General features: G+C 47.5%; 1 protein-coding gene across 1 annotated transcript in view; it reads right to left on the reverse strand.

Moving 5' to 3' along the window:
- FBLN5 (fibulin 5) overlaps window positions 1-27,111 on the reverse strand; it is a 97,050-nt gene that overhangs the window by 45,740 nt on the left and 24,199 nt on the right. Inside the window, 1 exon segment of the mRNA XM_029597812.1 lies at window positions 5,907-6,029. Within this exon segment, the coding sequence (XP_029453672.1) occupies window positions 5,907-6,029 (123 nt within the window).

Below are 27,111 nucleotides of genomic sequence, written 5' to 3' on the forward strand. Positions count from 1 at the left end.
TAACTTGAGAGGATAACAAAGTGCTCAATGCTGCAACGCCAATACACCCTGATGAATGGCTTTTGTCAACTGAAGTCCTGATTTTCATCTATTTTAAAGCTGTGACAAATTTTTGGTCATCTCTGAATCTGGCTCATGATGTATAGGTGTTCATGAATGGCAGTACAGAGTGTAACATCTCTAACCTCCCTTTCGTTGCCAAACTAACGGAGAAACTGGTAAACACCCAACTTTCTGAATATCTAGAAGACCACAAGATCCTATACCCTTCGCAATATGGTTTCCGTAAATCACGCAACACAGAAACCCTCCTCATTTCTCTTACAGACCATATTATTATGGGGTTAGACAAAGGACACTCCTTTTTACTAGTCCTGTTAGACATCTCGGCGGCATTCGACACCGTCAACCATACCATCCTGCTGGATCGCCTAGCAGATATCAGCATCTCAGGATCTGCCCACAACTGGTTCAAGTCCTTCCTCAACAATAGGACTTTCAAAGTCAAAATCAACAATAAAGAGTCACCCCTAACAAAATCAACTCTGGGTGTACCACAGGGCTCCTCCTTATCCCCTACCCTCTTTAATATATACCTCCTCCCCCTCTGCCAACTGTTAACAGATCTCAACCTAATTCATTATCTGTACGCAGACGACGTGCAGATTCTAATCCCTATAACAGAATCAATATCAAAAGCGCTCACTCACTGGAATAATTGCCTTCTTTCCATCACTAATCTACTCAACAGCTTAAACCTGGTTCTCAATGCCTCCAAGACAGAGCTGCTCCATATCTCCTCAAATGAAAACAATTTCGCCCCACCATCACCACACTCTTCTCACATTACCTGCAAGCAGGTTAGAGACCTTGGGGTAATACTAGACAATCGACTAAACCTAAAGAAAATGGGCAACACAACTTCCAAAGACTGTTTCTACAGACTACAGGTTCTAAAACGACTTAAACCACTCTTATTCTTCCATGACTTCAGGACAGTCCTCCAAGCGCTACTATTCGCCAAAATAGACTACTGCAGTGCCCTTTTCCTAGGCCTCCCCAAATCCACTACCAAACCACTGCAGATGATTCAAAACGCGGCAGCGAGATTGCTGACCAGTACCAGCCGCGGCGAACACATCTCACCCATCCTCAGGAACCTACAAATCAATCACCTTAATTCATAAAACCATCCATCATCATCTTCAACTCGACCTGGAAATCCCATTCAAACTCCACTCCTCCAACAGACCAACTAGGGATATTCTCAAAGGCACTCTGAAATTTCTCCCCACTAAAGCCTCACGCCTCTCTACAACCAAAGACAGAGCTTTTTCGATAGCTGGCCCATCTATCTGGAATAGCATCCCATCAAATCTCAGACTGGAGCCCTGCCTTTTAACTTTTAGAAAAAGACTTAAAACCTGGCTCTTTCTCCAAGCCTTCACCGATCCACCAGACATTCACTAGTTTGACCTTCACTCTTACCCGACCTGGCATTTACACTCAAGAATGGACTCTGACTCTTCCAGGTTAAAGCACCTATTAAGCTTTTAACCGTACACTCTACGGTAACACTTTATATTTCTCCTGCCTTATCTTCCTTCCAGCTTGTCGCAAGCTTCCAAGTTATTGGGCCTGGTTAAGAAAACAGACTTCTCCTAACTGCCTGAGCTTGGGAAACATGAACCCAGATACACATACTCTTGAATTTTTCATCATACCATGGATTTACTCTATTAATATAGTCAGGTACAGAAAGTCGTCCACTTGTACAGAACATAATTCACCTTTATATTTGTTATTGTTTAATTTTGAAAAAAAAAAAAAACTTCCAGCTTAATAGCCTGGGTTCAACTTCTGGACCCAGCTTCTCTTCCTCAGGCTGGCAGGAGCTGGTAATGCTGCAGAGGGCAAGTTCAGAGACCCCCAGATGGAAGAGAATGCCAGTCATCAACCAAAAATGACACCTCGTCCGTACCAGGTTCCAGCAGGAAGTGTGATCTAAACCATTTTTACTCTTGTTAAATGTAAACCGATCCGATATGGTTATCTACTATGAAGGTCGGTATAAAAAACTGTTAAATAAATAAATAAATAAAATCTATGCCTCTCAACCAGAGGGCTGGTGCTACAATGACCGGGATAGATTGCCGATATGAGAGGCAATAAAAACAGGGAAAGAAACCCAAGTAGCTCCACAGGCATATGGCATCAAAGCTACAGATCCAAATGAATCACACACACAAAACATTTTGTATCTAATATGATTACTGAGATTTACTGCTATGCAATAACTGATATTTAATGGTTATAATTTGCCATTATCTGTGTGAAGAAAGCAACAGATTAAAAAAACATTACAGAGTAAAATGTGACTGCAAGAGACATTTCCTCTGATATTAACCCAATCTCAGTTGTACAATTCAATGAATAGCATGAACATAGTTTTTCAGAAGAAATATGACCGATTTTGCATAACATTAAGAAAAACCCCACAAAGGACATCACCTGAGAGACAAGATGGCAGCATGAGTCAGGACATATTAACTGCTCCCTGCCTTTTCTTCCTACATTTTTAATTTTTCTTTATCATGCCATCCATATGTAAAGGAAATGTGTGGGTGTTTTCCCCTGATACCCCCTTTTACTGGGGCAGCAGTTCATGCCATCATTTATGCCCTGTTTGTCAGTGGAAGCTAAGACTGCTGGCTCCGTTGTGGTTTCACTTGGAGATGTCACATTCAGTCCCCCGACTGCAGGCTCCTGTCAGCTGAGAGAAATACCGCTATACAGAGAGCTGAGGTGCAGAGCAATGACATGCTGCTGGCCTCCGAGTCAGAGGAGGTCTGTGGAAGTTCGGCAGCTCAGCAGCCATTACCATCTCTGTTGCTCAAAGACTCTGGGGGAGACAGCTTCCTTGAGATTATGGCTTTCTCCTCGCCTGCTGAGGTTGAGGTGAGCTGGAAACAGAGTTGGGGCTGGACATTGCTGTGGTTTCATGACCGGGCCATCAAGAATCCCGTCAAGACTTTCTCTCTTTATCAGCTAAGCCGGTGGTAATCACACTAGACTCAATATGAAACCTGTTGATGGGCTTTGGCAACTCTTTGAGAGTTTGTAATTCAAAGATCGACCTCCTATCCAACAAGGTGGAATCTTTGGGAACAAATTGTGATTCCAAGATTGCTGACAGCAAGACCAAAATGGTGGATATGGAAACAGCCATTAAAGACACATAGGCCTTTAATCTTTCAGTGGTCAAGGATCAGAGTATTCTGTCTCGGAGAATCAAATCTCTTGAAAATCATATGAGACATCTGACTCTTTGATTTTTTTAACTTTCCAAAAGTGATGGGGGAGATGCTTTACTATACTTTGAGGAAATATTTTCTAGAGATCCTACAATTTGATCCTGAGAAAGTTCCTTCTATAAATAGAGTTTATTTTCTTCCAGTAGTGAATAGATGGAATTCTCAGCAATCTCATCCTGCGAATTATCCTAATTATCCTAATGAACTTGACAGATTTCCTAGAAAATTCAGGCACTGAGATTACTGAGCGCTCAGAGTTACTAGTACCATTTATTTATGAACAAATCAAAGTGAGGTGAGGTGATGAAAAGATATTTTAGGAAGATATCCTCTATTTCTTGATCAAATGATTCGTATTTTTCCTGATTCTACACAAGACGGAAGAAATTTCTAGCTCTTAGATCTAAAGCTCCTTTGATCTGAGAAATCCCTGTAAATGCGTCATTAGATGTCATGATGACTGTTTTGTCTTTTTTTCTTCCAGAGAAGCTCAAGTCTTTCTTAAATTCTAGAAGTGCTCCAATATCTTCTTCTGGTACGCATTAGGCCTAGAGTTTGATCTATATTTAGGAATCCACTGTGTATTCCACGTTAGGCCTGTTTTTCTTAAAATAATTTTCTTCTTTTTTTCTCCTAGTTTTTCTGTCTCTCTCTACAATTAGTGCTATCTTTAGAGATGGGAATTATTTCTTATTGATTTAAAGGTGAATTTTAAAAGCCTGATGTGCACATTAATTAGGGGATGCGTGAATATGTTGGGCTAGTGTGTGCTGAGCGGATTTTAAAAGCCGCACAGATACGCACATAAATGCTGCAGCGCGTACATCTCAGACGTTTTTGAAAAGGGGCATGGGAGTGATCTGGACGGGGAATGGGCATTTTGTGGCTCGAAGCTGAGATGTGCAAGTAAATACTTCCGCACACACCAATGCCCCCTGCCACGTAACTTTACTTCTGATGAATAAAACGGAAAATGTCATAATGCCTCTGTATCGCTCCATGGTGAGGCCCCACCTTGAATACTGTGTACAATTCTGGTCGCCGCATCTCAAAAAAGATATAATTGCGATGGAGAAGGTACAGAGAAGGGCGACCAAAATGATAAGGGGAATGGAACAGCTCCCCTATGAGGAAAGACTAAAGAGGTTAGGACTTTTCAGCTTGGAGAAGAGATGGCTGAGGGGGGATATGATAAAGGTGTTTAAGATCATGAGGGGTCTAGAACGGGTAGATGTGAATCGGTTATTTACTCTTTTGGATAATAGAAAGACTAGGGGGCACTCCATGAAGTTAGCATGTGGCACATTTAAAACTAATTGGAGAAAGTTCTTTTTCACTCAACGCACAATTAAACTCTGGAATTTGTTGCCAGAGGATGTGGTTAGTGCAGTTAGTATAGCTGTGTTTAAAAAAGGATTGGATAAGTTCTTGGAGGCGAAGTACATCACTGCTATTAATCAGTTGTCTTAGAGAATAGCCACTGCTATTACTGGCATCATTAGCATGGGATCTACTTAATGTTTTGGGTAATTGCCAGGTTCTTGTAACCTGGATTGGCCACTGTTGGAAACAGGATGCTGGGCTTGATGGACCCTTGGTCTGACCCAGTATGGCATGTTCTTATGTTATGGATGCCGTGTAAGTTATCAAATAAAGAAAAATTGGCAGATCGTCGGGGTTTTAAGGGTTGTGGATAACTGGGGGAGTGAAGGCTATTAAAGAAGGGGGAGTTGGAGGACCTCTCTCTTAAATGGGGGATCTGGGAACAAACTGGTAAAACTGGAAATGGTGTTGGCGCGCACCCCTTTTAAAATCCCTTGATATATATGGTAGAAGTGGCATTTGTGTGCGCCCACTTAAAATCTGGCGCGCATGTGCATGTGGCCAGGGTATTTTATAACATGCGCGCATATACGCACGCAAGTTATAAAACAGCCGCGTCCCTGGGAGCAGGGTGACGAACACCAGCACGTGTGCCTGCGCGCTGGTTTGAAAGTTACCGTTTTACTGTTAAGAATTAGGAAACTACGGATATTTTCTTTGGGATTATGATTAAATTCTCTTATCTATTTTCTGCATACAAGGTGCATCGTTTTGAATAATTTAAAATCCAATAAATAAAAAAAAAAAACCACAATAAGGAAAGGCCAGAGAAACACTGAGCAGGGAACACTACTCTATACTGATTTTGGAACCCATGTGCACTGTTTCGTGCCACATGATGCGAGTGCGCTAAAGCAATGGATGAGAGCAGCTTGTAGGCATGCAACCCTCTGACGACAGTGCTCATGTTTACCTGCAGAAAGGTCGTAGGGGCATCTGAACGTGAAGATTTTGCAGTGCAGCATTATGCAGCGGCACAAGGTTGCCCACTAACTTCACTGGTTCAGGAGAGAGAGACTGATCCAATCCTGGGTTTTTATCCCAGTGCATGTGTGGACCAATTTTGATTTCCCCCTGAGGAAAACCAGGACAACAAGTCCACGCATATGGCGGAGGTGAAACCAGAACTGGATCATACTATCCTGAAAAAAAAAAAAATGGAGCCATTCGGTAGCCCATAGACCATCCCCAGCTAGGCAGACAGCTTACCTAAACACTGGCCCTCTAATAGCCAGTAGCCCTCTGTGCAGGAACAGGTGTAGCCTCCTTCTGTATTAATGCAAATCTGTGTAGGATTGCACTGGTGAGAGTCGCTTGAACATTCGTCAACGTCTGTAAAATAAGAATACAGCACAGCAGTTATACAAATGAGTGTTTGCCCACAGACCAGTGTACACAATTAAATGACAGACTACCAATTAATGCAAAAGGCGGGAGGTGGGGGGAGGAGGAGGAGTTCGAGGAACAAACTAAAAACCAAACGGGATGGAACATTTCAAGAATAATATCATTCTATTAGCGTTTTTAAGATATTGTTCCAAGTAATGATTTTGGTAGCATATCGCCAGCTAGTAACCTTGACACTATTCTTTGCATCCGGCCACATAAAAGACTTTCGCACGCATTAGGATTACAAAGCCCGCTTTAGATGGGTTCATGTGCAGTCAGAGGTTTGACCTGCACGGTCTTTGCTGACTGTGTCCGGTGCTTCTGGCTTCCATGGGCATGCACAGATCTGATACAAGGAACATCTGGCTCTTTGTACTCTGTGCCGAGCGATGCTTGCCAAAGCAGACAGATGTGCTACATGACCGCTTCTCACTCCTTGTGGATATTATACTGCAACATTTTAGGGGGAAGATGTATCCAACTGTTTGCTCAGGTGCACTTTTAACCAATAAAAACATCCCAGAATTTTCAGTGGGAAAAACACCAGAGCTAAAGCAGAGGGTCAGCACGAAACAAGAATTAAGTCATGGATTTAATAATGATTTACCACCACTATCAGTGACTTCTATAGTGTTCTTAGATGTACACAGCACTGTACACACACATAAAAGCAAGAGTTCCTGCTCCAGGGAGCTTACAATCTAGTCAAGATGCACAGACAGGCAAGAGGCTTGAGTTAAAATGAACAAAGTTTGTTTCCCAAAACTGCCTTGGTCACTACAGGGGCTGCCGTTGTAGCAGCAGCTGTCTTCCCTCTCTCCTTGGGCCTGTACACACCACCACCTCCATGACACATCCAAGCCCACCTGGCCCCAAAGGATGTGGGCAGAGGGCCTTGCTGGCCTGTATCTGTTTTACAGTGGAATGATGGAGGACATCATTCTTCCGCAAAAGGAAAGCCTATTTTCTTCTGACCATAAGATAGCATGCACTTGGCTCGTTAACCATTACTGTGGATAATTAGGCAGATACACGTGTAAACGTTAAGTTTCAGGGACGTCTCCCTTTATGACTAGGCATTGTTTTTAGTGTAAGCTCTAGTACAAACAGGATGAAGAGATGAGGTCATTCAATGACAGCCACTTGAGCTCTACAATGTTGAAGCATCAAACAGATGAATGTGGTGAGGTGGTTTTGGAAAGATTCCAGACAATGTTGCTGGCTGCCGTCCCGAAGGCGAGCGTCCGACTTTATGCCAGGGTCAGAATGGTGCATCATCATATGCCCACCCCCTCCTGTCCTATCTAATGCAATCGACTAGAGGAAGAGAAGAAACATCTCTGAGAAACACTGGGACTTCACGGGATAAATCGGCCTCCCAAGAAAGTAACTATTGCCCCCAGTATCCAAAAAAACGAAAAGAAATGATGGCAACATTTACGGGAAGTTTAGAAGAAGGAACTTTTGCCACAAATAATTTTAAAAGTCATACATCTGTTGCATAACTGGAATCTCTTTTCTTGGCTTCTCTTAATTGCATTATAATTCTAGTCTAGTTGCCCTGTTAGTCCATTTATATAAGTTAATTAGAGCAGACGGTGTTCCTTGCAAACATGTGGCAAAGCTGTGTTGGCTGAACGCAGAGCTAGAGCTCCAGAATTTGCTGTTCTGCAAAGAACATCCTGCACTGGGATCTTCTGCTGCAGGAACTTTTACATTGCTGAAAAGGGGGGTAGGAAATAGTACCTTTCAGTATTCGGCAAAATGCCTACCGTTTAGTGCATGTAATGTATATGCAGACATAGCTCTGCCTTCCCAGGAAAGGTTTCCTCATTCTGCTTATCACTGCATGAGAAAGTACTTTCACTTCTTCTGAGCAAGTTGCTTAACTTGGCACGGTTACCCCAAGTCTAGAAGCGTCCCCGGCCAGACTCTGTCCTCACCGCCGGATAAAGCTAACGCTGTTCCCCCAAAGCTGCAGAGCTGCACTCCTGCCAATGCCCTGCAGGCCATTAAGGGCCAGTGCGTAGGGAGGAGAGGGTCGTGGCTTTTGCTTGCCCATGAGTTCGAAACGGCCGTCTCACCGCTTGCTAAAAGCCAAGGGGGCAAACCCTGCATCCTCTCTCTCTCCCCTCGTCTACTGGACTCGGAAAATCCTCCAGAATTTCCCAGCTTTGCTGTTCCCTGCTGATGCCCAGGCCCCCTGAGGCCTTCAGCACCAGACAGCCGCCTTAGGCCTGACGGCGGCAGGCTCACAAGCAGCAGGTGGTGGCAGTTTACAAAATCTGTTTATGCTTCGTAAAATTGCTTCGTCGTGCTCTGGCTTCCGGACCACCTTCCTTTACGCCAGGGGCTGAAAAGCATGGAAGACCAGCGACGAACCTGCGTGGGGGGCGCAGGCATGGAAGCCTTATTCAAGGCACACAAGGGCCCGGCCTGCTAAGGGGTTTTCTTTTCCCCGTTTTATATCCATGCGAAAAATCCAGAGTGCACCGAGCCCACAAGTAAACTGGAGGATTTTAAGGAGGATGGAGAAATGCAGAACAATGTCCGACTTAGGACAATTAGCTAAAATTTTTGGGTTTGGTTTTTTTTTTGCTCTGAGCTCCCATCTGTTCAATTCGTGCCGGGCATGGGGGCCACAGTGTGTGAGCTGTGCACTTGCCACGGGGCATGGACGTTGCGGCTTGGAAGGAGGACGCCGCTGCTGCCCTGCTGGCTGGGGTGAGGGGACTCTCTCCCTCTCCGGCCACAGAAGTTTCCATTAGCAGTTCTCTCACGGGTGGGGGTGGGCCCGGCTTCAGAGGTGCGCTCCCCCCCCCTCTGGCTATGGAGGCGCCGTTGCACGACCGCTGGGCCCCGGCACTTTTCTATGTGTAAAGAAGATAGAAATATCCACGCTTATGGGCCCTCACCTCTAAACTGGCAATTTTTTCTCTATTATTTTTCAGGACAATACGACCCTTAGAAGCCATTTTGAAGCACCGAGGCTCTGGTTAACATTGTCTGTTGCCAGCCGTTCCCTTTGTAAGCAGGCACAAGACGCATTAACCCTTCAAACTTTTCAAGAACACAGAAAGTTCCTTGCGTGCCACAAAAAAAACCGATGACCCAGAGGCAGAGGCTCTTTCCCTTGCATTGCTTCTTTTAATTTTGCCTGCAGAACCGGCGGTGGGCGTCCTTCCTCTGTTACCCCCTCTGCTCTGCCATTTAAGTCTGACACGTACGCCCTGCTCACAGATCACCCTCAGGTCCTGGAGGGTTGGCTGTGCCTGCGCCGGAGTCCTGCTCTCCCTGCACCAGGAAGAAAACGATTTATGCTATTTATAGTCGACTGTCTGCTGTCGCCCAGCCACCATCAACCTCCCCACCCCCTCAGTGAATACAGGGCCAACCCAGTGTGGAATTCATGGGAATAAATGCATGTGAATTTTCCCAGGGAGCACCCGTCCATCAGGCCGCGAGCCTGTTCTGTGTACGCCGGTGTTGGCATACCTTTACCATTACGTAGCCCAGCAATACTTCTGCTCCAGTGCTGCATATTTACAAAGAGCTCGCCAAGTTCAGAATTAAAGTTATTTTTCTGGGAAACTTTCAAATTGTAAAGGACGGGGTGGATATCCCTCTAAAATATGTTCTCTTGTAAAATTCACTGTGGTATAACTTGGTTTTCAGCTCTTGCTGTGACACCACTGCCATATCACCCCCCATCCCACAACCAATTATCCCATGGAGCTTTCTTACATTCAGCTTTGCCCTCTCCCCCCATCTTGCTGAATTTTGCAGGATCGAGGTGAATAGCACCCTCATCTTGACCTATTTATTTATTTAAAACACACCACCTGAAAACTAGCATAATAAAAGGAAATTTATCCAAAATATACAAAAAAAAAAACCCAACACACCGACCAATAGAAAACCAGAGCAATTAGAGACAATGTACAGATTATAAACCAGCACTGTTAACTGACACAGATTTAATAATGATATGGCTGAAAAAAACAAGAGCCAAGATTTTACAGTCTTTCTAAATTTTAGGAAGTGTAGCTCTGCACAGATATCCAAGGGGAGAGCACTCCAAAGGGCCGGCATTTAATAACTGAAGGAAGACTACCGAGTCACCTTGAGTCTAATCACTGGTGGAGAAGGTGGTTGCAAAAATCCTTTTTGAGAAGAATGTAAGGTCCGAGTTGGAGCGTAGGGAGGTAACAATTTAGAAAGATACAATGGAACCCCAAAACGAAGGACACAAAAAGTCAGACATAAAATTTTAAGTCTAAGATGGCACATTTCTGGTACCAAGGAGAATGGAGGTTGTGTGGTCATATTGATATAGGTCAAAAATAACTTTAGCTGCAGTATTCTGAAGTAATTTGTGAGGTAGGTAACTCGAGAAAAAGAATTATAGCAGTCAATTGTTGAAATGATTAAGGAATGCATTACCATTACAATCTAGAAGCGGACGTAAGCGGTGAATGTACCAAAGAAAGAAAAAGGATTTTTAAACCACGTGGGAGATACAATGAGTCACGGAAAGTTTGGAGTCAATAAGTATGTCTTCTGTGGAAACAATATCCCTAAGAAGGATTGGAATATCTGATATCAAGGAATATCCGATTTATAGTCAACCCCGAAAGCTTCTGATTTAGATGGGTTAACTCTGAGTTTGTGAGCAGAGAACCAACAAGTCACATGATCCAAGCCATTGTTCAAATCCAAAAATGAGAAATTCATTTTAGAGTTAAAGAAGGTCGTGATCTGAATATCATGTTGGAGCTTGCGTAAGCCTCGAGCTCAGAACGCTCAAGGCTTGGCAATCCTGTTGAGCTGACGATGGGATGGAGTGCAACCAAGAAGTCTCCAGCGTGGAACAAAGAGAATGTGTGCCCTTGTGGTGAAGACAGTCCAAGTCTGGGAGTCAGGACCCTCAAATCCTCTGCTGACCTGCATGCCCATGAGACCACCAATGCAATGGTGGTTTCTGAGTGGTCCTCTGACTACTCCTAGCCCTTTTGGACCTGCCACAGGGTGCAGCAGAGGAGGCACTGGAGCTTGGAACGATGACTCTGATTTGGAGCTTGAGATGAAGACAGGAAACAAGAGGTATGAGCAAGACCCTCAGGAGCCCTACATAGCATGTGGGGCTGGTCACGGACCACATTGTCCCCTTTGTGCCCTATACAGCTGGATGGCTGGTCGTGGACCATGAGGAGATCAGGACAGGCTCAGAAAGTCTCATAGCGCAGATCATTTGGAGTCGGGACTTGGGAAGACAAGATAAAACCTTGGAGCTTGGAAACTCGGATTAAAAGCAGGGAGTCTCCGGAGGTACAGAGACCTGGAGCATTAGGACTGGGAACATGACGGAACTTGGGACAATGGACATCAAGGAACATCAGGACATCAAGGAACATCAGGACAGAGACCAGGAAGATAAATGAAGATCTATGGAAGAAAGTCAAGATGCCAAGAAGGAGCTGGAAACAAGAAGTCCTTGGGAGGACTAGCCCAGGAGGACTAGCTCCTTGCCGAAGCAAGGACTGACTGAGAGCAGAGCCCTTTTATAGGGCAGAAGACAGGCAACTCCCTGGGAGGAGTTCAGATGGGCCACATCTGGCTGGCCCTTTAAATGAAGAGAAGAGTCGCGGGCCCGCCCCTTAGGAGGAAAGGGGCAGGACCCTAGACAGCAGCCATGCTGCCGCTGTGCAGAGAGGAGACGGAGTGGAGGAGCTGGGCCTCAGGGCAGGCCCCGATGTTGGTGGCGGCATCAGCCAAGTAGGAGAGGTCCGGGGCGGCACAGCCGAACAGGTCCCAGTTTCAGCGGCCTCCAGACTGCATTGGAGAGACCCAGCATGGCTCCTGGCAAGATGGCGGCTGGGCCATGGAGGTCCGCGGTCTCCGTGGCATCGGTGGCTCCAGGCTGGCCGCGGGAGCGGCGAAGATAGTGGCCTCCAGGCCATGAGAAAGTCAGGTTGCAGCCTAGCCGGGCAGCGGGATGGTGACGGAGGTAAGAGGCGGCTTGTGGCTCCAGCCACGGGCCGCATCACAACATATCAGCAATATAAATTGATAATCCAGCATAATCCAGAACCCACAGTTCTGGATAATGATAGCTAATGGAGACAAAAAAATATCAAAAAAAAGGGGGAGCCAAAATAGAGCCCTGGTATATACTAGAGGAAAGAAGAAAAGATCCAGAGATCTGATGTGACCATTCAACTTGGAAACAGCGATCTGCTAAATAAGAACTGAAGGAAGTGAGAGCTCTGTCAATAATTTCGATCTCTTTGAGATGGTCAAGGAGTAGACTGTGATTAATAGTATCAAAGTGTGCGCTCATGTCTAAAAAGACAAGGAGTGCCTCCTTACCCCCCCACCCCCCCCCCAATCCGCCTGAGCCTAATGTCATTGATAAGGGCAAGCAGGGCGGATTCACTGCTATGGCCCTTATGGAAACCCAACCGAGATGGGTGCAATATGTTAGTTCTATTGACATAGTCGCTTAACTGGTCTGCTACCACTTTTTCTATAACCTTGGACAGAATGACAAGGTTTGCAACAGGCTTGTAATTAGCCAGGACTATAGAGTCCAAAGATTCTTTCTTTGAGAGTGGGCAAACTCTAGCTGATTTTAATTGCTTAGGGAAAAAGTCAGATGACAGAGAGGAGCTTATAGAGGTCGACAGGGGCCTAACCAAGCCAAGAGAAGAATTTTTTAAAAACCTAGAAGGCATGGGGTCTAGCCAGGATGTAGTGATATGAAGTGATTTCTGCAATAATTCAGCACCAGCTTCAGAGATAAGATTGAAAGAAGTGGATTTACTGCCAAAAGAAAAGAAATCTGAAAGACCTTGTGAGGAGGTGTAGTCCGACACAGAACTGGCAGTGAAGTCCTTACAAATAGAACTAATCTGGTCTGAGAAGAAGCAAGGCAATGGAGGAGGTCTATTTGAAAGCTGAGCAATAATTCTGAATAACTTTGAGATGATTGCCAATTTAATCTTTTCTTAGCAGACAGAAGTTCTGGTTTGTAATGCTTATTTGCTGCCATTCATTTATTTCTATTGTCGGTGTATTTGAATTTATGCCAGCTCCTTTCAAAATGGTCAACTTGCCTTTTCAAGGTTCTCAGGCCAGCTTGGTACCAAGGCTGAATTGGGTGAATATGAATTAAGTGCTGGGAAAGAGGTTGCCACCGTGTCCATCCCTTTACTTAATGGATTATTCCAAAAAATCGACCTGAAGCCTTGGAGATAAAAATTCAAGATTATCAGGAGCAAGCTCAAGGTTGCAAGTTAATCTCGATCAACCTCTTTTAGATTAAGAACATAAGAAGAACATAAGAAAATGCCATACTGGGTCAGACCAAGGGTCCATCAAGCCCAGCATTCCTGTTTCCAACAGTGGCCAATCCAGGCCATAAGAACCTGGGCAAGTACCCAAAAACTAAGTCTATTCCATGTAACCATTGCTAATGGCAGTGGCTATTCTCTAAGTGAAACTTAATAGCAGGTAATGGACTTCTCCTCCAAGGAACTTATCCAATCCTTTTTTAAACACAGCTATACTAACTGCACGAACCACATTCTCTGGCAACAAATTCCAGAGTTTAATTGTGCGTTGAGTAAAAAAGAACTTTCTCCGATTAGTTTTAAATGTGCCCCATGCTAACTTCATGGAGTGTCCCCTAGTCCTTCTACTATCCGAAAGAGTAAATAACCGATTCACATCTACCGTTCTAGACCTCTCATGATTTTAAACACCTCTATCATATCCCCCCTCAGTCGTCTCTTCTCCAAGCTGAAAAGTCCTAACCTTGGTAGCCCTTCTCTGTACCTTCTCCATCGCAATTATATCTTTTTTGAGATGCGGCGACCAGAATTGTACACAGTATTCAAGGTGCGATCTCACCATGGAGCGATACAGAGGCATTATGACATTTTCCGTTTTATTCATCATTCCTTTTCTAATAATTCCCAACATTCTGTTTGCTTTTTTGACTGCCGCAGCACACTGCACCGACGATTTCAATGTGTTATCTACTATGACACCTAGAGCTCTTTCTTGGGTTGTAGCACCTAATATGGAACCCAACATTGTGTAATTATAGCATGGGTTATTTTTCCCTATATGCATCACCTTGCACTTATCCACATTAAATTTCATCTGCCATTTGGATGCCCAATTTTCCAGTCTCACAAGGTCTTCCTGCAATTTATCACAATCTGCTTGTGATTTAACTACTCTGCACAATTTTGTGTCATCTGCAAATTTGATTATCTCACTCGTCGTATTCCTAGAATAAACAATCTTCTTGGTAGAAAGAGGCCTAAGTGCCTCATGCAAGAGTCTAAAAGAGATTAAATAGTGATCAGTCCAGGGAACAGTGCACAAGTAATAGAGATATGAATTAACATCTCACTACCAGAAGAAAAAATAAGATCCAGGATATGACCGGCTTCATGAGTAGGAAAATATAGCCATTGGACCTCGCCTAAGTCAAAAGTTTTAAAGGAAGAAAATTATATCTATGGCTCTAGAGGGGTAATCGGCATGAGCATTCAGGATACCCAGGGTAATTCGTTTTTAGATGTCTGCAATACATTTCATTGTTTTACAAAGGAGGGCAGGAGGAGGATCAATAAAAAGGAGCATTTCGTTCCAAGATTAGCTTGAAGCAGAAGACAATCTGTATGCCTAGAACGTATTTCTAATTCATGGTCAATCAGGGGTTTCAGGATTGCCGCAAAGAATCTGCGGGTGACAAGTTTGCATATAACGTATCTCCAGTGTGTGCACTGTAGCTTTATCTTGTGCACATTCATTGTGGATATCCTGAAAACTCGACCGATTGGATTAATTCAGCCCATTCACAATTCGCTTCCCTTCATCAGCTCAATCGTAAATGAGAATTATTTTAATTGATTCTACAAGTTACCTTATTGATGGAGACCTGCAGAAGCCCTGGGAAGTACTTTATTAAATAAACCTCTTAAATCTCTCTTGCTCCACCGTTAGCTCTAGAACTAACATGGTAACATAGCCAATGACAGCAGAGAAGACCAATTAATCTAGTTCTGCCCAATTATCCTGTCCACATGCTAAGGATACATCCCAGCTGCCAGCCACAGAGTGTGACCAGCTGAAGATCTTGATTTTCTCCAGGACAGTCTCTTTTCTGCCTTTCCGCCTCTGTGCTCCATGTTTTGTGCAGAATTGAATACAAGATCCTTCCAGCACCATCTTTCCCATGCCTATGCACAAGGCCTGTAATAATCTAAATAGTCAGAATACTTAGTGCGGCTGTCGGCCAAACATCTGGCCCCCTGCATAGCCTGCCAGACAGACCTGGCTATGTGTGCAGCTGCGTATCTGCCAGAACTTCTAGTTAATTAAGAACATAAGAACATAAGAAAATGCCATACTGGGTCAGACCAAGGGTCCATCAAGCCCAGCATCCTGTTCCCAACAGTGGCCAATCCAGGCCATAAGAACCTGGCAAGTACCCAAAACTAAGTCTATTCCATGTAACCATTGCTAATGGCAGTGGCTATTCTCTAAGTGAACTTAATAGCAGGTAATGGACTTCTCCTCCAAGAACTTATCCAATCCTTTTTTAAACACAGCTATACTAACTGCACTAACCACATCCTCTGGCAACAAATTCCAGAGTTTAAGTGTGCGTTGAGTAAAAAAGAACTTTCTCCAATTAGTTTTAAATGTGCCCCATGCTAACTTCATGGAGTGCCCCCTAGTCTTTCTACTATCTGAAAGAGTAAATAACCGATTCACATCTACCCATTCTAGACCTCTCATGATTTTAAACACCTCTATCATATCTCCCCTCAGTCGTCTCTTCTCCAAGCTGAAAAGTCCTAACCTCTTTAGTCTTTCCTCATAGGGGAGCTGTTCCATTCCCTTATCATTTTGGTCGCCCTTCTCTGTACCTTCTCCATTGCAATTATATCTTTTTTGAGATGCGGCGACCAGAATTGTACACAGTATTCAAGGTGCGGTCTCACCATGGAGCGATACAGAGGCATTATGACATTTTCCATTTTATTCACCATTCCCTTTCTAATAATTCCCAACATTCTGTTTGCTTTTTTGCCTTGACCCCTGTGCCCAGCTGCTAGTCTGATTCTATCAGTGCTGTATGATCCAAATAACTACCATGACTAGTGAGCTTCCCAAGTCCCTTGCACAGCCTGCCCTGAGACAGAGAGCGCCTCCTTCTGGAGTTCACATCCATGAATGACCCCTAGTGCCTGTGTGGATTTTTTTTTTTTTAGTTTGGAGTTGAAGGGATAGGAGCTTTTCCTTTCAATTCCCTTAAGTTTGTGCAGTACAGGCCCAAAGCCTTGCCTGAGGAGAAGCAATTTCCAACTCACTTTCAGTGGGTCCCGACGTCTCTTTCTTTTGCTTTTCAGAAGTTTGCTCTGTGTGCGATTTTTTTGTTGGGAAGAGGTTTCATTCACTCTTTCGACCCTGGAGAGGGGAGTGGAGACTTGAGGCGTGATGGTTTTGTTGTTGTTGTTGTCATCGTCATCCAGGTGGCTCTCAGTCTGAGAGATTCCTTTGCCAGTCCAGCAGTCGGTTAAAGGAGTGGATATCCACCTGACACCATCGCCGGGAGGAGGAGAAAAGCCACCATACTGGTGCTCCCCTAGAGCAAACAGCCATGCAGAACAGATGCCCACAAGGTACACGAGCGAGGAGAACGTTGGAGTGGTGAAGAGCAAGCCAAGGATATCGGGCATTTCAGGGGAAAATGAAGACTGGAGGACCCTTTCCAGTTTGCCCAGGGCATCTTCCCTTTCCATCCCAGGAGGAAGAAGGGGCCATGAGAGAGAGGTTAAGGAGCCACAGGGTCACAGATTTACTGCTTTCCGTTGTATTATGGAGCTGACCTGAGAGACTGGCTGTAAGTGCCATTTTATTCCTGCTGAACTGCTACTTCCTGAAAGATTTATGGTGGAAAACCATCGCAATGTCCTGCTTCTTTGCTGCCGTTTAGAAGACCAGATTATACCCAATGCCCAGGGCCTCGGAAATTTGTGCTCCTCTCCCCCCTCCCTGCAATGGAGGACCTGCTTTAGAATTGTTTGAGAGTGAGTCCAAGACTCAGTCCCAGTACTGAGTGTGAGCCCCGTTCACCTAAAAGATAGTTCAGGTTGGGCAGCCATTGTGACTGCAAACTAAAGGGCTCTGTAAATCCTTCCCAAACCTGAGAATTTTCTTATAAAATGAGTCAGAAGACAGCACAAATGATCGGCTTTATAGAAATAGAGCAGAGAAAAAAAAAATCCAGCTCGGAAATAGTAACAGCAGCAGAGGAAAAGTGGAGCCTTGGGACTTAGGAGAGACACGTAGGGGTCTTCACACGGGAACTGGGAACCCCCCAGGAGGAGCCCGTAGGGTCCCAGAACCTTGGGAGTGCAGCTAAGCTCTTCACCCGGGAACCAGGACCCCCCAGGAGGAGCCCGTAGGGTCCTAGTCCCTTGGGACTTCTGCACAGTGTAGTCTCTCTAGGAAAGCCCGGGCAAGGAGTAAGCACAGAGTCCAGTAGCAAGAGCCAATAGGCCAGGGAGCACAGAGCAAGCGGAAGCAGGATCAGAATCAGTAATGTCTTGACTGGAAATTGCAGGGTGCAAGATGGGAGCCAGCAGCGAGTAGGCCAGAGCCTGGCAGGAAGTAGAAGGTCTCGGAACCCAAGACAGTCTGGCAGTAGTTCCAGCCCAGATCTGCAGGAGGCACTGTCCGGAGGACGGGAGTGTAGCAGCTGCGGCAGAGAAGCCGTGGGCTGAGGCAGGCGGCAGGCAGCGGTCGAGTCAGGAACGAGCAGAGGTCAGTGGCTGGCGGCAGGCAGAAGCAGAGTCAGGAACGAGCAGAGGTCGGTGGCTGGCGGCAGGCAGAAGCAGAGTCAGGAACGAGTTGAGGTCGGTGGCTGGCGGCAGGCAGAAGCAGAGTCAGGAACGAGCAGAGGTCGGTGGCTGGTGGCAGGCAGAAGCAGAGTCAGGAACGAGCAGAGGTCGGTGGCTGGCGGCAGGCAGAAGCAGAGTCAGGAACAAGCAGAGGTCGGTAGCTGAAGCAGAACAACGGAAGTGCAACTAAGAACTACACACTGTAGCGACCCTCGTTGCAAGGCAATGAGAGGACTGAGGGACGCCGGTTATATCGGGCTTGGGGCGTGGCGTGGTCAGCTCAGGCGGGGTCAGGCTTCCGGTGAGCGTACGTCCATAACGCGCGTCCCTGCGTGCGCGAGGGGCCGGCCAGCGAGACGGCCCCAGCAATGGCGGACGCCCTGAATGCTCAGCAGAGCCGCAGAGGCGGCGTTCCCAGCCTCGGAGGTGAGCCCTGAACACTGCTAGCAAGGAGGAAGTGGTAGAGACCGCAACAGTACCCCCCCCTTTACGGCCCCTCTTGAGAAGACCGGGTTTGTCAGGATGCTCTTGGTGAAACTGACGCAGGAGATCCTTATCCAGGATATTCCGGCTGGGCTCCCAGGTGTTATCCTCGTCACCACATCCTTCCCATGCTAGCAAGTACTCCCATCGGCGATTATGAAATTGAATGTCCAGGACGTCCCGTACCTGGTACGTTGGGTCCTCATCAACGGTGGTGGTAACAGGATCCGGAGGTGCCGGGTGATACCGGGAAAGAAACACTGGTTTGAGTAAGGAGGCATGGAAGACGTGTGTACCTTAAACGAAGAGGGTAACCGAAGTCGGTAAGATACCAGCCCAATTCTCTCAGCCACTCGGAAGGGACCGCAGAACTTCGGTGCGAATCGTCGTGAAGGTAGACGAAGGTGCGAGTTTCGGGTGCTGAGCCAGACTTTGTCTCCTGGCTGGAATACCGGTGCGGGTCGACGATGGCGATCAGCCGTCCATTTGGCCCTGGCATTGGCCTGTAGGATCTGTCTTCGGGTTGCATGCCACAAGGTCTGGAGTTGCTGGGCTGTAACTTTAGCAGCAGGAGAGGCACTGGGAGCCTCTAGCAGAAGTGGTGGTCGTAGGGGTTTTCCATACACGAGATGGAATGGAGATTTGCCCGTGGCAGCATGAACTTGGTTGTTATAGGCAAATTCAGCCCAGGGGAGAAGCTCGGCCCAGTTATCCTGTCTTTCATTAATGAAGGCCCGTAGATAAGCCTTAAGAGTCCGGTTCATTCTTTCAGTCTGTCCGTTGCTTTGTGGATGGAATGCCATAGAAAAGCTAAGCTTCACTTGGAAACACTTGCAGAGAGCTCTCCAGTAGCGAGCCACAAATTGCGAGCCTCTGTCGGAAACTATGTCCTGTGGAAGGCCATGGAGCCTGAACACATGTTGGGTGAACAGGAGGGCCAACTCTGGTGCAGTGGGAAGCTTGGGTAGCGGAACCATGTGGACCATCTTGGAAAAACGGTCAACCGTGACCCATACTACCGTGTGTCCTTGAGAGGGAGGCAGGTCCACGATAAAGTCCGTGGCAATATGGGTCCACGGCTCGGTCGGGACCGGAAGCGGGTGTAACAAGCCAAAAGGAGAACCAGGGCTGGGCTTCTGGCGGGCGCAGGTGGGGCAAGAAGCCACATAGGAGGCGACATCACGCCGAATGGTAGGCCACCAGTAGTACCGGTTAATCAGTTCCAACGTCCTGTCACGTCCGGCGTGTCCTCCAACCAAGGAATCATGGGCCCATCGTAGTGCGGTCAACCGGTCCCGGCGAGAGAGCGCCGTGCGGTCCTGCGAGACGGTAGTCAGAGCAGAGAGCCGAATCTTGGAGGGATCCAGTATGAACTGCAGAGAGTCGACCTCCTCTTCGGCACAGGTGGCCCGAAACAGGGCGTCGGCCCGGATGTTCTTAGCCGCCGGACGATATTGCACGATGAAATCAAATCGACTGAAGAACAGGGCCCATCATGCCTGACGGGGGTTCAGTCGTTGAGCCTGAGTCAGAAACTCCAGGTTTTTATGATCCGTGTAAACGGTGGTTGTATGTAAGGAGCCCTCGAGCCACTGCCGCCATTCTTTGAGGGCGAGCTTGATTGCCAGCAGCTCCTTATCCCCTATGGAATAATTGATCTCTGCGGGTGAGAACTTCCGGGAGTAATACGAGCATGGAACGAGTTGCCCAGAGTCGGAGTGCTGGCTGAGGACAGCTCCTACAGCGATGCTGGAGGCATCGACCTCCACGATGAATGGCCGTGCCGGGTCTGGGTGGCGGAGACAGACTTCTAAGAGGAAGGCTTTCTTGAGATCAGAGAAGGCATTGATGGCCGTCTCAGGCCAATGCTTGACATCAGCCCCTTTCCGGGTCAAGGCGGTAAGGGGAGCCACACGGTGAGAATATCTGGGAATAAAATGTCTGTAAAAGTTTGCAAACCCCAGGAAGCGCTGGAGGGCTTTAAGACCTGAGGGTTGAGGCCATTTAGTAATGGCGGCTACCTTCTCCGGGTCCATACGAAAACAGGTAGCAGATATAATATATCCCAAGAAGGGTAGAGAGTCTGCCTCAAACACACACTTCTCCAGCTTGGCGTATAGGTGATTCTCTCGTAGCGCCTGAAGGACCTGACAGACATGTTGACGGTGGGAGTTCAAATCTTTAGAGAAAATAAGGACGTCGTCCAAATAAACAATCACATGGGAGTGAAGCATCTCTCGGAGGTGCTGGAAGACGGCGGGGGCGTTACAAAGTCCAAAGGGCATTACGAGGTATTCGTAATGCCCATCACGTGTGTTGAACGCCGTCTTCCATTCGTCTCCCGGTTGGATGCGTACGAGGTTATAAGCCCCTCTCAGGTCCAGCTTGGTAAAGATGCGGGCACCTTGAAGACGGTCCAGTAGTTCAGGGATGAGTGGCAGCGGGTAGCGGTTCTGCTTAGTAATAGCGTTGAGACCACGGTAGTCAATGCATGGTCGTAGTGACCCATCCTTCTTGCCCACAAAAAAGAATCCCGCTCCTGCCGGGGAGCGGGACGGACGAATGAATCCCTTGGCTAAGTTCTCAGAGATGTATTGTGACATCGCTTTGGTCTCTGGGAGAGAGAGGGGATACACCCCGGCCGCGAGGCGGCGTAGAGCCAGGAACAGATCAATGGGACAGTCGAAGGGCCTATGTTCCGGAAGAATCTCTGCCATCTCTTTGGAAAAGACGTCCTGATACCTTGATAGGCTTTGGGCAAAGGGGCGTGGAGCAGAGATGCAGAGTGCTGGGAGGATGAGGAAGCTTCAAGCATCGGTCAAAGCAAGCAGGACCCCAACTAACCAACTGGAAGTCATCCCATTTGATGACGGGTGAGTGTTGGCGAAGCCAGGGCAGCCCCAACACTAAGGGATGCACGGCTCTTTCCAGGACGAGTAGAGAAATCTCCTCAGTGTGGAATAGCCCCGTCTGTAGGGTTATGGGCTTCGTAGAGCAGGAGATGTGTCCAGGTAACAAAGTTCCTCGTATCGAGGAAATGCGTAAGGGGGGGATTCTTACGCTCGGTGGGCAAACCCAATTGGTTCACCAGGTCTGCCACAATGAAGTTCCCCTCAGCCCCTGAATCAATAAAGGCCCGAATCTGGACCTCCCCACCGGGGGTACTGAGGGTTACTGGCAGAGTGCAAAGAGGAGCAGATACGGTAGCGCCTAGGTGTAGCTCCTCGGTATAACCTAGGCACGACCGTTTCTCGGACACTCGGTGCAAGACGACAGGTAGTGTCCTTTACCACCGCAGTATAGGCAGAGGCCTAACGAGCATTCAACGACTCCTTTCATCTGGAGTAAGTGGTGACCTGCCCAGCTGCATAGGCTCGGGGTTGAGTTGAGTTAACCGCAGGAGAACGCCTCTGCTGAGAAAGGCCCTGCAGGAGACACGTGACCTGACTCCTGCTACTAGACGAGTATCTCTATCACGCTGTTGGAGCCGGCGGTCGACCTCCCTTGCCTGCAGTATCCATAAGGTCGTTTAACTCCTTAGGAATCTCTCGCCCCGCCAGTTCATCTTTAATCCGGCCAGCCAGACCCTCGAGAAAAATTCCCTTTAAACAGTCATCTTGCCAATCCAGCTCCATAGCCAAAGTCCTGAAGTGGGATGATTGTACTCAGACACAGGGGTGTGCCCTGTCGGAGATGCAGAAGCTCGGAGCGGGATGTAGACCGCCGCGCAGGGTCATCAAACGCCAGACTGAACTGGAGGAGGAACTCCTGGAGGTCCTGTAGCAGAGGGTCTGAGCGTTCCCACAACGGTGATGCCCATTCTAGGGCCCTGCCATCCAGTAGAGAAAAAATGTATGCCACCTTACTTGCCTCTGTGGGAAACTGGTGGGTGGTAACAAGGTGTTGAACCGTATTTGGCTATTGGTTTCAGGAACCCGCGGCAGGTCTTACTGTCACCCGCATACCTGCTGGGAGCTGGCAACTGGGTATTGGGTGCGGTGCCAGATACAGACGACCTTTGGCGAGTAGAAGCCTCTAGGCGGGAGGCCAGTTGATTCACGGCGGCAGCAAGGGAGTCTATGCAGAGTTGCTGCTGTTGCAGGCATGCGCCATCCCAGGGATCGCCTGCAAGCTGGGGGACTCCGCCGAGTCCATGGCCTTGCAATCTGTTGCAGTCTGGGAAGCTGCGGTTCGAGAGTGGACCCTTGAGCCGAACCACCCTGGGTAGAGTAGCTCGGGAGGCAGTAGTTCCAGCCCAGACCTGCAGGAGGCACTGTCCGGAGGACAGGAGTGTAGCAGTTGCGGCAGAGAAGCCGTGGGCTGAGGCAGGCGGCAGGCAGCGGTCGAGTCAGGAACGAGCAGAGGTCAGTGGCTGGCGGCAGGCAGAAGCAGAGTCAGGAACGAGCAGAGGTCGGTGGCTGGCGGCAGGCAGAAGCAGAGTCAGGAACGAGCAGAGGTCGGTGGCTGGCGGCAGGCAGAAGCAGAGTCAGGAACAAGCAGAGGTCGGTGGCTGGCGGCAGGCAGAAGCAGAGTCAGGAACGAGCAGAGGTCGGTAGTTGAAGCAGAACAACGGAAGTGCAACTAAGAACTACACACTGTAGCGACCCTCGTTGCAAGGCAATGAGAGGACTGAGGGATGCCGGTTATATCGGGCTTGGGGCGTGGCGTGGCGTGGTCAGCTCAGGCGGGGTCAGGCTTCCGGTGAGCGTACGTCCATAACGCGCGTCCCCGCGTGCGCGCGGGGCGGCAGCGAGACGGCCCAGCAATGGCGGACGCCCTGAATGCTCAGCAGAGCCGCGGAGGCGGCGTTCCCGGCCTCGGAGGTGAGCCCTGAACACGGCTAGCAAGGGGAAGCGGTAGAGGACCGCATCAATTACATGGAACTTTAGCATTTAACAATTTCCTTGTGCTTTGGGAATCTGGACCCCTGAAACCACCCCAGGTTTTAATATAAACATAAAAACACCCAAACATTATTTTGTGCACGTGGAATAGGGGATCGTCCCTTATGTGCATCTGCAGAGTGCTGCGTGGCTCTTTGCAATGCTTTACAAATAAGAAACAGCAGTAGTGGTTATCACAATATTTCGGTGATGGGGTCGCCATATCCTGGGTAAATTGGCTGAAAATTCACCGTCCCTTACCCGGGTAGACGTACTTATGGGGATCAAGGTGCATACTTTTACCAGGGTAAAACAATAGGTGGACTCGGGGGCAATTTCGGATCGGGGGAGGGGAAATGCCACGCTGTTATTCCACAGAAAAAAAAAAGGTGGAAGATCTCAATGGAAACTGTTTGCATGGAGTGAGTTTTCCAGGGTAAATGCACACGTCTGCTTTCCCTTTCAGATCGGTTGCAATTAAAAAGTACTCATGGACTTTGCATTTTAACTTTTCAAAATCGCCCCGTAAATGTAAACTATTTTAGCAAACGAGGTTCAGGCATTTGAATTCATGTCGACAGAAATCCCTATCAAACTGTTGTCTCTTTGGTTTCGGTAAAACTGACAGGCCCAAGGAAAACTGTTCCTGAGGAGGGAAACTGCATGAATATTTTGGTGAAATGCTACAATCCCCAGTGGAACGGCCGACTTGATTTACTGTAGGAGAGCGTATTTGCTGGAGGTCGTTCACAAGGTCACTCGGGGTCACAGCAGGCTTAGCTTAGCTGAGGTTAGTAAGTTACTTGGGTTCACTTTCTGCGTTTCTTTATATCTGATGGTGACCCCCCCCCCCCCCCCCCCGAGGAATTTGGGGGAACTGGAATCTGCGGAATATAAGAGCGATGAATAAATTCGAGTTTTGCAAACTGCACGTCGTCCCGGTCGCCCCGTTTCTGTGCCGTTGCCACGTCTCCACGCTCCCGTCGGCAGCCGGTCCCCGGGAGCCGCAACAATGAAAGAAGAGATCCACGGGAGACAGCGAGACCCCCCCAAGAGACGAGAGAAGCAATTAAGAAAGGGCAGGAAAGTCTCAACAGGATCTCTCCCCATCAGCAAGAAGCTCCGCTTTATAGCTTGGGCCATGTATTAAAAAAAAAAAAATTAGCTAGGGATGTTTTTCTGCTAAGCACATCTGGAAGATCATTTGCTGAGCCCCGCTGCCAGTTCCTCCCCTGCAGCTTTGTTTGTTCAGCGCGCACGTGACTTCCTGGAGGACGCGTCTGGGGAAGGCGCAGGAACACAACACAGAAATTGAAATCAGCGATTTTAGGGAGATCCCTTAAAACACCACATTACTTATTCAGTTCTGCGAGTATTATCCTCCCTAGGCGGTTTTTTTTCTTTTCTTTCAGAATAATTAATACAATTTCAAAGGGGTTACCTGCAGAAAGTTTGCATATATATATCTGCGTAAGTAGCTTGTACCGGTGTACAGCACACGCGTATTTTCAGTTTCACGCACGCATTTTCCTGTGTATAAAAGGGGTGGTCTAGGGACGTGCACGGATGCTGCTATTTTATAAGAGATTCACGTGAATACATTGGGAAACTTATTTGCACCATTTTTTATACCTGCTAATTAACTACTAGCAGGTATAAAATATTAGACTCCTCTGTTGTTGGGTGGGAGGTCTGGATGGACTGGGGGGGGGGGATTTCAGGGTGAAGTACTAGGAGGTTCTTGGTGAACTGGTGGAGCTATCAGCAAACTCGTGATTTCAAGTATGTGGGCATGTTTTAAAATACATCGACTTCTGCATATAAATCAGGGTTTCAGGCACACATTATATTTTTTTCCTGCCTAAAATATCCACACAGTTTTATGAAATAGAGAAAGTACATGCTTCCAATGCAGGGCAAATCTTCGCGCCTACTGAAACACAGCTGAACTATCCCGTATTTTATGAACTGTGCAGCAACCTGCCGCACAGTTCATAAAATAGGAGAATACATTTCTACACATCCACTTATGCATGCAAATCCAGGAATAGGTCTGTGAGTTATCCTCCCTGATTTTATGCATTTCATATTATATTTGGTGAAAATAAAATGTGCGCAGCTTAAGAGCCACGTCATCTTTATTCAAATCTTTTTTCTCCTCCTGGCTCTCTTCGGCTCTTTACCACTGTCACCTGTACTGACGCGGTGTTTTTATGCGGGTAGACATGTTTACCACGTTCAAAAAAAAAACAACTTTTGATTACTGCTCTCTTGGAATATCTTACAATAAATTACTGGAGTATGAAAATAACGCCGATAGCTTTGCTGTTTCAAGAGGAAAACCTGAACTTTGCCAAATGAAAGGTGCACGTCGCGTTGACATCCTCTTTTCAACAAATTAAGGCCTGGATTTTCTAAGGTCACAGACTTAGAAAATCTGGCGGTAACGGGGGGGGGGGGCGCAGGGGGGCGAAGCAGGGGGCGGGCCTGCGAAAGCCAGCAGCGATCACTCCTCCGCGGTGCTATCGCTGCCGGCTTTCGCACCCAAAAGCACCATCGTAAAAGGTGGTGCTATTGGGTGTGAAACTGGCGGCAAAAAGGGTCCTTACCTTTTCGCCGTCAGTGGTGTCTTCGTGGCGTCCGCCCCGGTGCCGCCCCGACTCCTCCCCTTCCGGAGCGGACGCCGCCCAGAACCCGCCCCGATTTAGGTATCGCACGCAAAAAGTCCTTTTTCGCGTGCAATCACTTTGGAAAATGACCCCGTAAGTGCCCTGGTTTAACAAGATCTTTTCCAGTGGATACAGAATGGAAAAAAAAAAAGAGGCCTAGTGAATCAGCCCCTATAATGGTTTGAATGCTCTTTGCCCGGAGTGAAAGCTAAAGCCGTCCAAAACCTCAGTGAACCCTTAGCAGTTCCCACTTCTATTGCATAAAAATCAATACTAAATATCGCATTTCTGTCTTTAAGGCGGGTTTTTTTTTGGGAGGGGGCTCAATAATGCTTCCTGCATCCTTTTTCTTCCAAGTCAATCAAAACCGTGGCTGGGATTTTAGTACTGTGAACCTTTTATCACAACTAGTTGGACATTTCTTTCCCCTGTTTAATAGACCTCACCCCCTCTGTTCATAGTTTGCTCATTGCCTAAGGCCGGGATCCACCCTTCCAGGACCCTGCGTCACGAGATCTAATTCCGCCATCAGGCGTCACCCTTAATCATCACAAATCCCTTCTCCTCCTCCTCCTCTTGTCCCCCCTGTTCCCCTTAGACTGCAAACCGGGCTTCCCCAGTATCCCCAGTTGATCCGGGATGCAGAAGACCTGCCTTGCGGATCAAACTGTGGGGACCTTCCACGTGGCAGTGTGCACCGAGCCACAGGACTAACCCCCAAAATGTTGCATTTTAACAAGGAAAACCTTTTGGTGCGAGTCTTATAAACACCATGAGGTCGATTTTAAAATAAGTGTGCGTGGGCGCGTGCACGCGGGCGAAGACACACTAGAGTTTGTAATCATGCGTGCACTTACGCACGTTCGTTTTAAAATGCACCAACCTCGCATGAGTTTGCTCTTAATTTTAAGAGGTTACTAGCGCACAGCTAGCGCGCGTCTTCCATGTCAGCCTTTATGTGTGCACATGAGGAAATTGTAAACCTGCTCGCGCGAGGCTCATCCCCAGATTTCCCAATTAGTCCACCAGTTTGTCCAGTTAATAGCGAGGTCTTTCAGACCCCTCG

The sequence above is a fragment of the Rhinatrema bivittatum genome, chromosome 4, assembly GCF_901001135.1.
Source record: "Rhinatrema bivittatum chromosome 4, aRhiBiv1.1, whole genome shotgun sequence".
NCBI lineage: Eukaryota > Metazoa > Chordata > Amphibia > Gymnophiona > Rhinatrematidae > Rhinatrema > Rhinatrema bivittatum.